At 35.5% G+C, this 18,593-nt stretch overlaps 1 protein-coding gene and 1 pseudogene across 1 annotated transcript; both read left to right on the forward strand.

Moving 5' to 3' along the window:
• The first annotated feature begins 483 nt into the window (after positions 1-483).
• LOC11444182 (uncharacterized) lies at positions 484-4,012 on the forward strand. Its single transcript, XM_003610390.4, has 3 exons — positions 484-890; positions 1,007-3,327; positions 3,427-4,012. Exons 1-3 carry the CDS (start codon positions 704-706, stop codon positions 3,502-3,504), a joined length of 2,586 nt encoding a protein of 861 aa, XP_003610438.1. The 5' UTR covers positions 484-703; the 3' UTR covers positions 3,505-4,012.
• Positions 4,013-11,284: 7,272 nt separating this feature from the next.
• On the forward strand, positions 11,285-12,972 carry LOC25494296 (galactinol synthase 2-like; annotated as a pseudogene).
• Positions 12,973-18,593: the final 5,621 nt, after the last annotated feature.

Here is an 18,593-nt window from a genome sequence, read left to right on the forward strand (position 1 = left end):
GGACATGTATTTTGAAACGGAGGGAGTAATATATAAGTGATAAAAAGATAATAAAATTCCTTAAAAAAATAGATAATAAACTTAAATGGAACCTCATTAAAAAATTAAATGGACCGGTTAAAAAAATAAAAAAAAATAAAATGGATGAAAAAAGCGTATTGAAAAAATAAAACAAAAGGTTGCCGGCGGGAGTTGAAGAAAGGTGCTTGTGAAATAAATTAGGGAGAAATAGTTTTTTGAAGTAGCATTCAACAACTTTTGGTTAAAGCTCATTCCATTCAATTTTATGCATTCTAAAAAAAGTACTCTTTTTCGAAGGTATTTTATTGATATTGTGTTTGGCCTAACTTCTTCTTAAAAACGTAGAAAAGCTGAAAAAAAGCCGGGTCAATACCTAACTCAAAAATAAGAAAAGGAAAAAGTCACATTTCAAATAGCGCAAGCACCCTTTTGACAAACGGCTAGTTCTCTCCAATCAGACATGTTAAATCTAACGGCTCTATTCGTCTTACCATATTTTAAACCTGCCTGAAAATATAGCCGTTACACTCACACCATCCTATTCATTTCTCAATCTTTAAGAATCTCTCAATTCAATTCTTAGGGTTACATTACATTCTTTTAATCTTTGTCTTCTCACTTCCACTTCCATTTCCTAATTCATTCATTTTCCTAATCTTTCTTTCAATTCAATTTCGATTCAATGCCTCTCAACAACGACAAATCTCCTCCAGTTTCAAATTCATCAAACCCTAATCCAAGAAATTCAGAAACCATTAACCCCATGCGAAGAAGTTTCTCTGGAAATCCATTCTCTAAACCTTCCCTCATCGCTGCTAACCCTAGATCCAGTTTCTCTCACTCTCACACCCCCGCCAATAGTCCTTCAGGTATCTTTTACCGTCAATTTGCGATATATGTCATGTAAATTACTTCAATTTGAAATTTAATCTGTGTTGGATTTTTATTTTTATATATTAATTTTGGTATTACTATTATGATGCAGATTTTTCAAGAAAAAGCTTTGTTGATGACAAAGAAAACGCAAAAGATCAGTTTATGAAACCAGCAAAGGTTCGATCACCAGCTGCAACGTCGAAATCAACAAAGAATTTCATGTCTCCGACGATCTCTGCTTCGTTCAAGATGGCTGAGTCACCGCGAAAGAAAATCCTTGCGGAGAGGAACGAGCCTACTCCTACTTCTGACAACAAAGTTCATGTTCGGAAGGTAACTTTTTCTGATCCTTTAGAACAGAAAAGGCTTGATGCTGCTTCATTAGATGGGAATAATAGAATCCTCTTTCCGAGTTTTGAGTCTGAAGATTTGAGTGGTGAAACTTTGTTAGAGTCCAATGTTGTTCCTATGTATGATTTGTCGTTTGATGCTATGCGTATGAATGTTCCTATGATTCCAAACAATGATTCAGATTTTTCATTTGAAACTGTGCACACTGAACCCTCATTTCAAAATGTTCCATTGATTAGAAACAATGATTCAGATTTTGTTAACCTTGACCCTACTTTTAAGCTTAGTCCAGCCACGGCTACTCCTCCAGTTTCATACACTGCTAATGCCGTAGACCCTCTAATTGATACTGATCCCTCTGTGCCACCTTATGACCCTAAAACAAATTACCTATCCCCTAGGCCACAATTCCTACATTACAAACCAAAGCCGCGAATGGAATTAGAGGATAGTTTCGATCTGTCAGGAAACTTTTCAGATACAGATGTCACCGAGTATACTCAGTCTGATGAATCACAGAAGGAATCATCGGAGGATGTTTCTTCTGACGAAACTGTGAAGCAGGAAGATGATCAAATTTCTGAACAAAGTCCTGTTAGGACTCTCTTGCCAGAGAAAACAGTTGAAGCAAAGGAGTTGCGAAAACCACGCTTCTCTTTGAGATCAAAGGTTGCTGTTCTAATTTTGCTTCTGTCAACTGCTTTTGTATCGATTTCAATCCCAAATTCTCCAGGGTATCATGCTGTGTTGGAAGACTTTTATGAGGCTTATGAGTCTTCTGAATTTCCGGAGCTTGCAAGGGCTAACTTTGATCAATTCTCTCAGTTTGCAAAAGCGAATTTTGAGGGTTTCTCTCGGAATTTGCATACTTGGTATACTAAGTCGCTGTCTTCAATCTCTGAGTTGATTTCAGATGTCAGAGGAGTGCGTAATATGTCTCAGTTGCAGTACTTTAACTTGACTGTGTTGCACGACTATAGTGCAGTTAATCAGAGTCCTATCTTTGGTCGCGGTGAAAATAAAATAGGGTACACTTGCCCTCCTGTTCAAGAAACACACGTTGCCTCAGAGATTTCTATGGATGAGTATTTTGGTGATATTTCAGCAGAGCATTATGAAGTATATGAAGAACAACTTCAGCATGATATGGGAATGAACACTGGATTCGAAACTGCATTGGATGCTCAAGAATCTGAGGAAGTGCACAAGGGACAACCTGCTACTTATATAGAATCAGAACAGCAGGCTGAACATGAACATTTAGATGCAAAGTTGGAAGAAGAAGTTGATGCTAACTTTGAAGTTGGAGATGCTTTAGAGTCTGAGGAAGTACTCACGGGCCAGTCTACTGCTTTGGTAGAACCAAAGCAGGATTTGCAACTGGTTGAGTCAGTAATCTCAGAAGGAAACCAAACACCAAAGGATGATGATAATGAAAATATGCCAAGTTCAAATTCGGAAATTCAAAATGAAGTGTGTGGTGAAAGCAATGTAGATACAAAGCTGGAACAAGAAAATGATGGTAAATTAATTGGCAAAGAAAGTGATGCAGATCTCAAGCATTCACCAGTTTCAGATTCAGAAGTTGCTGAGATACACACGGATGGCCAAGCAGTGGGAATATCAGCTGGCACAGATGCTGCAATTAGAGGGAATGAGCAGCTATTAGAAGCAACTCACAGTCCTCATAACATGGTGCTATACCTGCTGCTTTGTGCAGGTACAGTTTTTATTGCAGGTGCAACTTTTAACTGGTCAAGGAAAGTTAAAAGCAGAAGCAAAAAAATTACTAGTTGTGTAGAGAAACCTAAGATTGAATCTGAGGACAAGAAGATTTCCCCAGATAAGCCATCTATGAGGAATGTGCCTGTAGAGATGGACGTGGTTGGAGAATCGTGCCCTTCAGAAATGAGCAGCTTTGAGAAGAGCTCATCTAGCAGAGTGAATCATTCGAATGAAGCTATCAGCGTAGAGAAAAAGCGCCGAAATTACCATAGGAGAGAGTCTTTGGCCTCTTCTGACTACTCCATGGGTTCACCATCCTATGGAAGCCTAACAGTGTATGAGAAAATTCCGAAGGTGGGTATTGTTGATTGTTAATTGAATCATCATTTTATCATTGTTAACTGTTAACATGTTGAATTGTTTCTAATGTGTTTCATCATATTGTTTTTATAGGGACGCGGCGAAGAGGAGATAGTTACTCCGGTTAGGCGTTCAAGTAGGATTAGGAGCATTGCCACTTCTCCAGTATAAGCTGTTTTTATTGGCTCTCCTACAGCATAACCTAACCTGCGCATAACTTTGCATGCCTGCAATGTGAATGTACCTGTTTCTATTTTCTATTAACAGAAGTGTCTTGTCTTCTGAATCTTCTAGCTTTACTATTGACTTTGTAGCTTTAGAATTATTTTTTAGTAATGAATGATGGTTGCTTATAAATTGTTGAATATCCACCCCACCCCCAACAAAATTCTGGATTTTTTATTTATTATTACATCCTCACTTTCACTCTACTGCCAAACCGACACAAACATCTTAATAAGCATAGTGTGGCAATTTTGCAAAATGTGACATTGGCAGGGAACATGATGGAATGTTTACAGTTGCGGGATCATTTGTATTTTGGTAAATATTATGATTGGTGCTGGTTCTGTAGTGTTAGAGGGGGTGGTGCCACCAAGAAACCCAGCTACGTTTTTATTTGTTATTCAAGAGAGACAATTCTAGCTCTCTTATTAACTACAACATGACTTTTATACCAGGGTATTTGTTAAGCAGAAGAGTGCATGTTTAAAATTGGTAGTGGGTAGTTTTTTTTCTGTTTGACAGAATTTGGCGACAATATTTGCAAGTGCAAAGCTATCTTTTCTTCTTTTTATATAAATTTTAGCTTGGAAGGCAAACAAATGAGGTTGTTTACGTTCTTGCAAAGGTGCCTACATGTTTAACTAGTGTTTACATACATGGTAAACTAGTATTCAATTAACCGTTGATATATCATGTTGTATTGAACACATGCATATTTAAGTAGTGTTTACATACGTGGTAATAGTGTTCAATTAACGGTTGATATATCATGTTGTATTAAACACATTTTCATAACTAACACACGACAAGCCAAACCTTTTATAGAGTTAACAACTTGATTTCTCTTCATATAAACATAAGTTCTATGGAAAGCCACAAAACTTTGATTTCTCATAAGTAAAGAAGAGCAAGAATCCCAAAAGAAACGAATAGCAACAACTGAATAAACTAAGGTCATCCCTATAATTTATGGGGCTTCTTTGTTTAGAATACGAAGATTTTTCTTGTACACTAATAAAAAATAAGTTTTTATTGGTGGTTTTAGCGGCCATACTCTTGAATCAGGGTGAAGTTTACATGATCACACATTTAGAATTCTTATCTAACAATCTACAGATCCTAGCTCAACTGACAAAATGCTAAAATTGTTAGGTCGGATGCCATGACCGAATTCGAATCCCGGTACCTCCACTTGTGTGTGTGAGTTTTATAATGGCTTTGCAATTTCGTCTATCTACCAAAAAAAAAAAGAATTTTTATCTAACATTAAATATGATAAAATTAGTCTAGAAGTCTTAACTCAACTGTCAAATGCCAAAATTGCAAGGCCGGACGTCGTGACCCGGGTTCGAACCCGGGACCTCACAGTTGTGTATGAGTTTATTTTCAGTGGATTACCACTTTATCTAAGATAAAAAAAAATGATAAAGTTAATTTATATTGAGTAAAACTTTTTACACACATTTAATCAAATCAGATCGAATATATATTATAAGAATTAGAGTTTTTCTATTTACACCCCATGTTTTTCTGGTTACACCCAAATTTTCTTAATTTTTTTTTATAATACCAAAATTGCCCTTTTATATAAATTTTCTTAAAACCCTAATTTTATTCATTGTGAGTGAGTTTCACCCTCTTTCACCCCACAAAGCGATCGATCAAACAATTTGATGTTCAATATCAATCTCCATGAAAATTTAAGAGTGAATCAAAATATTTTTCATCCATACTCAATTGGATATAAGTAAGTGAATTTCTTCTTCTATTTGCTAGTTTCAATTTTTTTTCTTCAACTGCAATGATGCACTGTACGATTACGGTTTTAATTTACATTGGCAAGGTTAACTTAAATTCAGTTTAAGTAGGTTCATGTAAACTGAGTTTACATGAACCTACTTAAATTGAGTTAACATGAACCTACTTAAACTGAGTTTACATGAACCTACTTAAACTGAGTTTACATGAACCTACTTAAACTGAGTTTAAAAAATCGCAGAACTGTGAATCGCAGAACAAGGAAAACACAAAATCAGAACTGAGAACCCGTAACAAGAAAAACACAATCGATTGAATAACAACACTTGCTAACCTGATTTGCTTCGAATTTTCTTTGAAATCATGAATGGACGTGAGAAAGTATGGTTTTGAAAATCTTCGCAGAACACAATCGATCGATTGGAGAATTATGGTTTTGGAAGAAGGGTTTTGGGGTGTAACCAAAAAAGAAGGAATAGGCTTTTTGAAAATCAAATTTTATGAAAGGATAATCTTGTCATTTTGGGGTGCAACCATGATTAACTAGGGTGCAAGTAGAAAAACTCTTAAGATAATTGTCATATATATATATATATGACAATTGTATCTTTTTTTTTTTTTACTTGTACTTGATTGAGTACTACCTTAGTAGTAGTGGAGTTGAAGCAGATTCGCCTAGCTGGGTGATACCTTTTGGAATAGATTCCACCGAGACTTACTATAAACTTATTTATTTCATTTAATTTAAGAGGCCTTACAACATACAGTGTTGACCGCTCCTCAATTCTTACTTTCGACGGGAACAAGGAACGATTGTAGCGATCACACCAAGGTCTTCCGTCGGATAGGGGCAGGCATTTTTCTCTAAGGGGCTATCTGCTTTTTCGCCTTCTCTCGGCTCCTAACAGCCTTACAGAATGAAGTCCATATTAATAAAGAAAGATGAGAGGCGGAAAGCCAGTCGTTATCTTGGAACCTTAACCCGAGCATCTTGTTGTCATATCTTCGAGACTTGCTAGTCTGCTCTGTTAGGAGAACAAGTCCTCCCCCAGCTCAACAAAAAAAACAAACAGAGGAACCAACGGGGGAGAAAAACAAATAAGCTCCACCGACAAATGAGCGCCCTTCCTCACCGGAACAGCCCGAGCAAACAAAGCAACGTTCCGCTGCAGGGGAGACTCTTCTTTCTGGAGCCAAAGGGCTAGCACTTCGAGTTCAGGTGCGACTTCGTGATTAAAGGAAACTCGAGATCTATGCCTCACCCAGGTTGCTCTAAAATCCAATCCCAGCACCGCTTCACTCGATAGCAAGTGAGGAAGCGAAAGCGAACGAAAGATAAAGCCCTAACTAACCGAGAATGAAAGAAGGGTTTTTCCAATGATGCTTAGCTGGTCTTTTCGGATGATCAGCCACACTATGACTTCTTTTGTGTAAGTAGAGTTTGGCATGATTTACTATCCGAAGTTATTTAGATATATCGAACGTCTAATCTAAAGAAGCAGTACTGGTATTACCCCCTTTGTGCTCACGTACGGTCCCCTTTTCTTTTACCCATGAAACTAACAGTTCAATCGATTCAGAGAGAGTTATTTAAATGTGGTTGATTACTCCTCAGCTATGTTGGCCGAATTGGAAGACTTGGACAGTCGTTCGGCAAAGCCGGAAATACAGAGAGATGTGATTAGATTAGCACGAGGAAGGGAAGAATCTTGGTCGTGGGATAACAGTTTGTTTTTGAATCAGTCTCATTTGGCGTTCAATCAATAAGTAGAAGATCAAGGTAGCTTCTGCTTTTAGGTCAGCTCTTTGGCTCCTTGCTATAATGACCTTCGGGCGAGGGGAAAGTCAGTCAGAATAGGACCGGAAACTGGGGTCAACCCATACTCTTCTATAAGTGGGTGAGCCCTCCCTTTCAGTTTCAATTAAGGACGGACTGAAGCCTTTCCTGCCATGCCTTTCTAGTTTTATAGGCATAAAAGCTGTTATATTATCCCGGATCTCTAGGCTTATGCTGGACTATCTATGATCTTTTATCCCTAGCCTGATGATAAAGGAAAAGAAGGCCGGTAGACATAGGACTCTGCTGCATAAAAGACCACATTTTCTAACTCAGACGACACAAGTCAATGAAGCAGTAGCGCTTGATTAAGCGATGGCAGAATCTTCTATTCTACTAGAGGTTCTCCCTTGTTCTTTGAATTCGATTGATTGATCAAACCATGACACTAGACACTTAGATAAGATGTTCTAAAGAAAGATCTATCTGACTGGCAGGGATTAACTTTCGAGTTATGTAAGGTTCTCCTTTGTGACCTCAGTCCGAGAACATCCCATCCTCCGCAACAGAAGACTATTTGGCAGAAATAGCCTATTTTTGAAAAGATCATATGTTAGCGTTAGGAGACATCATATGAGTATTAAGTGACAGCGAGTGATGAAGCTATGGCGGACTCCCTTTCGTCTTCCAATGACGCGAAAGAAATGGTCCCCTATACAGTAGCAAATTCCAGTAAATTATAAGATTCCGCTTATTATATATTCTATATAAATAAACTTACTATTTTAGTTCTAGGATATTCCCATTCTTCTCCTTCCAAGTGAGCTATATACAAGGCCTTTTTTCCTTCTCTTGTCGCATAAGTGCAATCTTCCTTAATCAAAAACTTTCTTGTTAATTTTAGTCAAGAGTTGAATTTCTGACTCGAAAAGTGACTCACGAGCCTAACGTGGTGGAAAAGTCCACGTCTCCCCCCTTCCAATAAAAAATTCTCAATTACATTACAGAAAGAGAAAAAAGACGGGCAAAGACCGACGAAGTAAAGTATGCCAAAGGCCCGTTACAGAAAAACAAGACTAGGGGCTGCCTCTTGATCTTGAACGCAAAAAAGACCACTGTCGTTCGCGCGCCTAATTCCTCTATCTCCATAGGCCAACTCCCATTTTCATAGAACTAGGGGAGGGTCAATTCCTCCGTCGGAGCTATTCAAGACTATCATTGTCCACTAGAATTTCTCGTTCTCTCGCTAATGGATTGAATATTTAATAATAAATCTTGAATTGAAGCTTTCAAACTTTAGTAGGGCAAGCCCTTTGTTCAACCATTCCTGCAGCAAGTTGACCCCTCCTCCTTCAGGCAGTCTCTGTTGGTCCTCTTTTTCGCGTTAGATCAGAGCAAGACCTGTTAGAATCATCCCCAACATTTCCTTATTTAGTCAGGCCCAGGGTTAACCACAGGAGCAACCTTGGTTTTTATTGACTCTCTAGCGATACCTGAAACATTTACATTTCAAGTTCAATCTGAACCCTACTAAAAGATTCCTCCCAGAATTAAAAGTACGCTTTATCGTTCCACTTCTTTCTGAACTCAGACAAGATTTCACTCGAGTTCAAGCTTTCGTCACTTAGTCAGAAGGGATTACCTCGACATGTCAAAGAACCGACGCTACCAGACCTTGGTCGTCTCCGCTAGACGGGGCTCACCACAAACCTACTTCCTCTTGGATCCTTTCCCACAACCCTTTTATTTCCAATTTCTACTCGAGTGGCCTTGTTCTTTTCTATGTAATTCTTTGAGTCGTTTTGTGTCTACCGCCTCATCTTCAGCCTCTTCCTACTTAAATAAGGCCCCTCCCTAGTCCTTATTCTCTATTCCTTCTAAAATGAAAGATTCATTCTTTAGCCACATCAACATCCTTCTTACTATTACCTATCTCCATATCAAGATCCTAACATAATTTAAGTCATTACTCTACTATTGAAGTACTTAGTCATCCTACTTCCAATTCACTATATACTTCCTTCGTCAGCCCTCCTCCATAGCTACATTTGAAGGGGCTAGACCAAGCCTAGTAATTAATTGAATAAGAGGGAAAAAGGTCACTCAGATCTATATCTAGAAAGGAGGCTGGATTGGAAGATTGAGAGACCCGGGACTATGAAGCAGGCATAGAGACCAACCATATATATATATATATATATATATATATATATATATATATATATGTATATGTATATGTGTGTGTGTCATCTATGAGTCAACTTGAGCCACAAAATCAAGCATTCAAGTAGCAAGTTAATTATAAGGGTTCTGGTAACGAGTGTCGATTAGTTAAGAAAATAAAAAACAAAAACTTTGAATTGAAAACAACAAATTTTTTACTTACAAAAGGTTGAAACTTGGAGATATAACTTTTCAACATTTTTCAATATAATGCTTTTATATTGATTTTCTTGACTAATGTTCCATGGACACTTTTTAGCATTTTTTTAATTACAAAATCAAACATTCAATTTATCGTTAACAAATTGAGCTTCGCTCGGTTGTTAGGGATATTACACATTATATGTGGGGGTCGGAGTTCGAACTCCAGACACGCCACCTCTCCACATTTACATGTGTGAGCTCTAATTATTAAACTTCTTGAAGAAAAAAAATTAAATTAATATTTGTGAGTTAAATATGAGCCACTGAATCAAACACTCAATCTATCATTAATAGCATTAATTTAATTCATATTTGTGAGCTAAATATGAGTAAAAAAAACATCAAGCATTCAAATGGCCAATTAATTACAAAATCAAGAAATTAATCAATCATTAATAAAATTGATATATGTGAGTCAAAAATATGAGCCACGTAATCAAACCATTCAATATTCTTTTAGACGGGGTAATTTTTTTAGACATGTTTTCAATCAAATCACTTCATGATGGCAATTTTATTCATTAATTCTTAGAGTTTTTCTACTTGCACCCTAGTTAATCATGGTTGCACCCCAAAATGACAAGATTACCCTTTCATAAAATTTGATTTTCAAAAAGCCTATTCCTTCTTTTTTGGTTACACCCCAAAACCCTTCTTCCAAAACCATAATTCTCCAATCGATCGATTGTGTTCTGCGAAGATTTTCAAAACCATACTTTCTCACATCCATTCATGATTTCAAATAAAATTCGAAGCAAATCAGGTTAGCAAGTGTTGTTCTTCAATCGATTGTGTTTTTCTTGTTACGGGTTCTCAGTTCTGATTTTGTGTTTTCCTTGTTCTGCGATTCACAGTTCTGCGATTTTTTAAACTCAGTTTAAGTAGGTTCATGTAAACTCAGTTTAAGTAGGTTCATGTAAACTCAGTTTAAGTAGGTTCATGTTAACTCAATTTAAGTAGGTTCATGTAAACTCAGTTTACATGAACCTACTTAAACTGAATTTAAGTTAACCTTGCCAATGTAAATTAAAACCGTAATCGTACAGTGCATCATTGCAGTTGAAGAAAAAAAATTGAAACTAGCAAATAGAAGAAGAAATTCACTTACTTATATCCAATTGAGTATGGATGAAAAATATTTTGATTCACTCTTAAATTTTCATGGAGATTGATATTGAACATCAAATTGTTTGATCGATCGCTTTGTGGGGTGAAAGAGGGTGAAACTCACTCACAATGAATAAAATTAGGGTTTTAAGAAAATTTATATAAAAGGGCAATTTTGGTATTATAAAAAAAAATTAAGAAAATTTGGGTGTAACCAGAAAAACATGGGGTGTAAATAGAAAAACTCTTATCTTAATTACTTTTTTAATTTATCATTTTAAAGATAAAATTAAAAATAAAATATCAAAGACATGCACGAATTTTAATGCGGTTGCTAATTGTTTGCTATTTATCTCAAGATTTTGCGGATAATCAAATAAAATATCGCACTGACCAATTATAATGTTGTGACTTTGCTAAAAAAAATATATATATTATAATGTGTGACTAATTTTTTTTTTTTTTTTGAAGGAGTAATGTGTGACTAAATGAAATCAGAGATTTCTATAAATAAATACAATATTAACCGTGTGCCAAATTTACACTATCACTTTATTCCTTAGTTTCTAATTCCCTATTAAAATTAATCATTGCGTCAAAAAAATATTAAAATTCACAAACATAGCAAATATCATTGACCCTATAATTCCAAGATCACCTATCGAACCGTTGGATTAATTCTGAACAGTGAAATATCGACTATACCCTCTGCTGCTCTATATAAACAAGCATACTATTTCTCCTACCAACATACTAGCAAGCAGCAAAACAATCCACAAAATTTATCCGTCCCTTTCTCCAAACAACCCTAAAAACAAACCATGTCTCCTCCTCATATCATAACTGCTGCAACCACCGTCACCGACGATCAACCTAAGGCCGCCAAACGCGCCTTTGTGACCTTCCTTGTTGGAAATGGTGACTATGTCAAAGGTGTGGTTGGTTTAGCCAAAGGTCTTCGTAAGGTCAAAACCATGTACCCTCTAGTGGTTGCAGTGTTGCCTGATGTTCCTGAGCAACATAGGAATATTCTCATCGCTCAAGGTTGCATTGTTAGAGAGATTGCACCTGTTTACCCTCCTAAGAATCAAACCCAATTTGCTATGGCTTATTATGTCATCAACTACTCCAAACTACGTATTTGGGCTGTAAGCAATCATTCTCCCTCTTTTCAATCCATATTCTTTACTTTTCTAGGTAACTTTGCATGTGATTTTCTAAGTAGGTTTTTTTATTTTTTTTTTTCCCAAAAGAAAGAGAAAGTGAGAGTAATTTTTTATTTGGAAACTTTTTTCTTTTCAAATATATACTTTCTATAAATAGATCCTTACATTAATTACCACGTGTAACATTGTACGCTCGATTTATGATTTTAATTGTGTTGATAGGGAAACTATTTTCATTTTCAAATATATACTTTCAAAAAATAAATCCCATATTATTGTAAAACAAAATATCCCATATACTTTTGCGTTTTGCATTAATTACTGTTTCTAATTAAACTTGATTTGTGATTATGTTTTAATTGTAAAATTAATGTTGCAGTTTGAGGAATATGAGAAGATGATTTACCTTGATGGTGATATACAAGTTTTTCAAAACATTGACCACTTATTTGACTTGCCAAATAACTATTTCTATGCTGTGATGGACTGTTATTGTGAGGCCTCTTGGCGTCACACTAGGCAATATCAAATTGGTTACTGTCAGCAATGTCCAGACAAGGTTCAATGGCCCTCTAACTTTGGATCCAAACCACCTTTGTATTTCAATGCTGGCATGTTTGTTTATGAACCTAACATGGCTACATACCATGATCTCCTTCAAAAACTGCAAGTCACTGAGCCAACTTCCTTTGCTGAGCATGTACCTAATAGTTAATTAACCTTCTTGTATAAATCATTTATTAATTAATTAATTGGATTATCAAGTTATTTGTATATTTGTTTTGTAGGATTTTTTGAACATGTACTTCAATGACAAATATAAATTCCAATTCCTAATGTTTACAATCTTGTGTTGGCCATGCTATGGCGTCCCCCTAAGAATGTTGAACTTGAAAAGGTCAAAGTTGTTCATTACTGTGCTGCTGTAAGTTTTCCATATTCTATATATAATTTTTAACTTTAATTTCCTTTAATTTTGTGAAACAATTAACGTTAACGTACGTTGGTGACGTAATATAGGGGTCTAAGCCATGGAGGTACACTGGAGTGGAACAAAATATGCAAAGAGAGGATATAAAGATGTTGGTGAAGAAGTGGTGGGATGTGTATGAGGACGAAAGCTTGGACTACAAGAAATTAGGGTTAACACCAGGAATTTCGGCGTCACATGCCGCTTAATTTAGCTGCATGATCTTGGTTGTTTAGTTAGGGGATCAAGCATGATCAAGTTTAATATCTTTTTTTTTTTTTAATGAATAATTAGGAGGGCCTTATTTTTAGGAGCCCTTGTTAGTTTTTCCTTTTTAAGTTTTTTGGTTTTTAGGAGTTAAGAGGACCTTAATTTTACGAGTCCTTGTTCATTTTCTTTTAAGTATGCCGTTCAAGATATCTAATTAATTATCTTTGATATTATGAATGAATATTTTTGTTTCATAACGTGTATTTATTTCCATTTTTTCTTCCCTCATCATATGCAATTTCCTATATATATATATATTTTTTTTGAAGAAATCAAAATGAAATTATATAACACACCAAGCAGCGGTTCCCAAGCACAAGGTGTGCCTAGGATACAACTAAAAGTTACAAGAGTTAAAGAATACAACAAACAGAGGTTACACTAGTTAGCCAAAGCCCAAACAAGCTAAAGGGTCTGACCACCAACTCTGCGTACCATAAACAAACACAACCTTTTTAGCTTTCAACAACCCCAAAGATAATAATTTAACCTTATATAACAATTGAGGGACTAGATTAACAGAATTATTAATTAGTCGATTGTTACGTTCCTTCCACAAAATCCAAGAACACAAAAGCCAAATAAGCTGCAAGTTCGCAGAGTCACATATAAAAATAATGACATTACTAATTTTGTGAAACATATTAAATGAAAATTATAAATATTAATTTAATGTTTCTTTTGAATATATATTTTTAAAAACCGTTAAATCTTTGCACCATGCTCGTTGCAGATTTTATTATTTTATATGCTTACAGAAACAAATTTTTATCCATTGATATGAAAAGTTGATATAAGAAATTTTGAAAACTAATTTTTATCGATTGATATGAGAAAGTCTATTAAATGGTTTTTTTTTTTTGCACTTCTATCTGTCCGTTTTTTTTTTTCCCTTGTTAACTCATGTTAATTATAATTTTTCAGAATTTTATTATATATAAAGATGCGCATCCGATAATAATATTGAGTTTATATATGATATATGAAATGTATTAAAATTGTCCGATTACCTCATTTGTAATAAATTAATTATATACTTTGACAATTTTAAAAATATTTACACTAGCAAATAAAAAAAATAATAGAAAGATGAAATATTAAATAACTATTGTGACTGACATGTTCAAATGAATGAAAGGATCAAAGTTAGAACCTCGATCACAAGGTCTCGACTAACGATTTACATATTTGCTTAAGTTTTTTGATGATATTTTTTCTTAATTAAGTTAATCGCAGACACATAAACACTATTATCTTTTTATATGCAAATGTAATAGACAAATTCTATGGTACATCTAAATATTGGGGTGTACCGGTACACCAAATCATTAAATTAATGATTAAATGAGTTGTTTTTTTTAAGAAGAATAATTATTTTTTATCATCGACAATTATAAAAATTAAATCTTATTTTACCTAAAGCGTTGTCGAAATAAAATTAAATTTTAAAAAAAATTTATTACTCATAACGAAGAATATTGATTATTTTTTATGAGAAAATATTAAAAATTTATTATGATTCTTATAAATAATTAATGAAATGATATTTTCTAAATTATAATTGTTAACTGAATGAGGTGTACGGTAGAAGTTTCCAATGCGAGACAAATGACAACTTCATTTTTTTTTTTTTTTTTTTTTTATAATTTTACCATTTTAAAGATAAAATTGAAAATAAAATCTCAAAGGCATAAAAGAATATTAATGCGGTTGCCAATTGTTTGCTATTAATCCCAAGATTATGCGGGCAATCAAATCAAATATCACTAACAGTGACAGAATATAACGTGCGATTGAATAAAATCAAAGATTTCTGAAAAATACAATATTAACCGTCTGCGAAATTGACAAAAGTCCATAATCGTTAATTTATAGATTTATGAAACAAGTATTGGTACTTTTTAATTTGTGAGGTGTATCGTAAAAATTATTTTTATTTTGTACGTGTTTCCATCTTAGGAGGTTTTATTTTTGAAATTTCTAATCTAAGGAAATTTTTAAATGGTCATTTATTTTTAAGGAGTCCCTGTTTTTTTTTTTTTTTTTTTTTTTTTTTTTTTATCGCATAAGGAGTCCCTGTTAAATGCAAAATAATACGGTTATAATTTTCTACACACAATAGTAATCTAAGGTAATTATCGCACACTTAGATTAGAAATATCATACAAATTTACCTTATCAACATTTCCGATAAAAACAACATTTCAATGATAATCTAGCTTACGGGACAATTTTCCCATGATTTGAATATTACTAACATTGCCCTTATCCCAAAAGGTTCTACGCAGGTTAGCATGAAGGACTGGCGCCCTATAGCACTTTAATTTGTAATGTGTTATACAAAATCATTTCGAAAGTGTTAGCAAATCGGTTGAAGAAAGTGCTGCCTAAATGCATTTCCGACAATCAATCCGCCTTCGTCCCAGAACGCGCGATTTTAGATAATGCTATGGTAGCAATTGAGGTTTTACATTTTATGAAAGCCAAGAGGCGAGGGGAAGACAGGTATGTTTCTCTAAAACTTGATATTAGCAAAGCCTATGATCGTATGGACTGGAATTATTTGAGGGCTGTTTTGAATAAGATGGGTTTCATAACCGTTGGATTCATTGGATGTGTATGTGCGTCGAATCAGTGGATTATTATGTGCTTGTAAATGGTACACAGGTCGGTCCTATTATTCCAGGGCGGGGTCTCCGTCAAGGGGATCCTCTCTCTCTCCGTACCTGTTTATTATTTGTGCAGAAGGTTTATCTTCGCTTATCAGAGATGCCGAGACAAGAGGTGTCCTCACCGGTACAAAGATTTGTCGACAAGCACCGTCAGTTTCTCATCTTTTATTCGCTGATGACTGTTTTCTCTTTTTCAAAGCTAACGAGGATCAAGCACATGTTATGAAGCATATTCTATCCACTTATGAATTAGCTTCTGGTCAAGCGATCAGTTTACCAAAGTCTGAAATATATTGCAGTCGTAATGTTCCTGATGACCTCAAAGCTAACGTTACAGATATTCTAGGCGTCCAACTTGTGTTGGGCACAAGTAAATATTTGGGCTTACCTTCTATGATCGGTCGAGATCGAAATGCTACTTTTGCTTACATCAAGGATCGTGTTTGGCAGAAAATCAATTCCTGGAGTGGTAAGTGTCTCTCTAAAGCAGGTCGAGAGGTCATGATAAAATCTGTTTGGCAGGCTATTCCTTCTTATGTGATGAGTATCTTTCAGCTTCCCACTACCTTACTAGACTCCATTGAAAAGATGATGAACTCCTTCTGGTGGGGCAACGGTAAAACAACACAAAGAGGAATTCATTGGATGAATTGGGAGAAGCTTTCAGCACCAAAGATTCACAGAGGTATGAGTTTCAAGGACCTATCTGCTTTTAATTTGGCTATGTTAGGTAAACAGGGATGGAAATTTATTACAGAACCAGATTCTCTGGTGTCTCGAATTTTTAAAGCTCGTTACTTCCCCTCTGGCTCCTATCTCACGGCCACTGTTGGGCACAACCCCAGCTATGTTTGGTGCAGCATCATGCGTGCTAGATTTATTATGTGTGGGGGCGCTAGATGGAGTGTAGGCTCAGGCACGACTATTCCTATTCTTAATGAACCATGACTGCCAAATGGGGAGTTTATTAGTAATGATATTCCAGGTGCTCACTTTGTTCATAATTTTACTGTTAACAGCTTGATGAATTTATATGATAAAATCTGGAATGAACAGGTGGTTAGACAAGTTTTTAGTGATGATATAGCAAACAAAATACTACATACGCCACTGATTTCTCAGGTTGACGAGGATAGAATTATATGGAAAGTAGAAAGGCACGGGTGTTACTCTGTTCGTAGTGCTTACAGGTTATGTGTATCAGAACTGATTGATTCATCTTATAACTGGCGACGGGGGTATTGGTTTGGTATTTGGAATCTAAAAGTCCCATCGAAAGTCAAGAATTTAATTTGGCGCATGTGTCGGGGTTGTTTACCGACTCGTGTCCGTTTGTTGGATAAAGGTGTTACTTGGCCAACTAATTGCGCTAGCTGCGCCTCCAATCATGAAGATCTTATGCATGTTTTCTTTGCTTGTCCTTTTGCTATACAGGTTTGGAATGGAACAGGTCTTTGGGGTTCGATGCAACACGCCCTTTCTACCACTGCCTCAGCTTCGAAAGCTATATTTTATCTGTTAGAGACTTTATCGGTTGAATTAACACAACGTATGTCATCTGTATTATGGAGTATATGGAAGCACCGCAATCTCTGAGTGTGGGATGATGTAACAGAAACAAGTGCCGCGGTTGTCGAGCGTGCTAGAAACATGCTTGCAGACTGGCAATTGGCTAATGCTCCGGATGTTCTTGTATCTAGATCGAATCATCAACCAACAACGACCTCCACCTCTCAACAACACCAAATCACATGGCAGCCTCCCGTGTCCGGAAGATACAAATGTAACATCGATGCGGTCTTCTCTTCTCACGTCAACTGTACAGGTATTGGTATTTGTGTTCGCGATGCAGAAGGTACGTTTGTTCTGGCTAAGACTATGACATACCCTTGTACTGTTTCGGTGGAAGTGGGTGAAGCTTTAGGGGTGCACTCTGCTTTGCAATGGTTTAGTGAAATGCAGTTTGACAATGTGGATTTCGAAACAGACTCTAAGTTGACAGCTGAAGCCTTCCTTTCTACTAGAAACGACTTGTCCGAATTTGGATGCATTATTTCCTCCTGTCGTTCTTTGTTCAGTACTTTCTTTTCTAACTCTAGGGTGGAGTTTGTTAGGCGACAAACCAACGTGGTTGCTCATGCTCTTGCAAGGGAGGCCACATCTTTAGCTAGTCCCGCCGTTTATTTTAATATACCCAATTGTATTGAAACTCTTATTATAAATGAAATGCTATAAGCATGTTTTCCTTAAAAAAAAAATGATAATCTAGCTGGCCCTAAGTTTTTTTAGTACGCATAATTTCACTTTAAGTTCTCTTTCTCTTTCACTCATTTATTAGGAGTGGTTTTAGGTGATTTTTTGACCTAGAATTATCCATCTACATCTTGTTTCCCCTTTCTCACATATATCAAGTTTTTCTTGTGTTTTTTTTTTTTGTGATTTCGTTTTCAGAGTGCAGCATTGTGTTGTTTGTCGTCTTGTGCAACGTTGTTAGATTTTGCGTTTTATTGCGGTGTTCGTTTGATTCCTATTAACAAATCAACTTCGGTCAATCACGGATTTCATCAATGATTTGCGCGTCAACGTTGTATATCCGAAAGCATGAGTGTTCTCGTGATTTAGATTTAATCATATTATTTGTAGACATTTTGTCGTTGTATGATTTGATGTGAGTTTGTTCGCAGATTCACCATTTACATTTTTAACGACGTTGATAATGTTAGTGTATTTGATATATTCTATCAATTTAAATGAATGCATATTATTTTGTTTTTGTAAAAAAAATACATTTTCAATTATAATATATACAAGATGAAAATAATACTCACACATATTACATACCAACCACTAAATCTCTTTCCCTAAAAAAAAAAACCACTAAATCTCTT

The sequence above is a fragment of the Medicago truncatula genome, chromosome 4 (genome assembly GCF_003473485.1).
Source record: "Medicago truncatula cultivar Jemalong A17 chromosome 4, MtrunA17r5.0-ANR, whole genome shotgun sequence".
In the NCBI taxonomy this organism is placed as follows: domain Eukaryota; kingdom Viridiplantae; phylum Streptophyta; class Magnoliopsida; order Fabales; family Fabaceae; genus Medicago; species Medicago truncatula.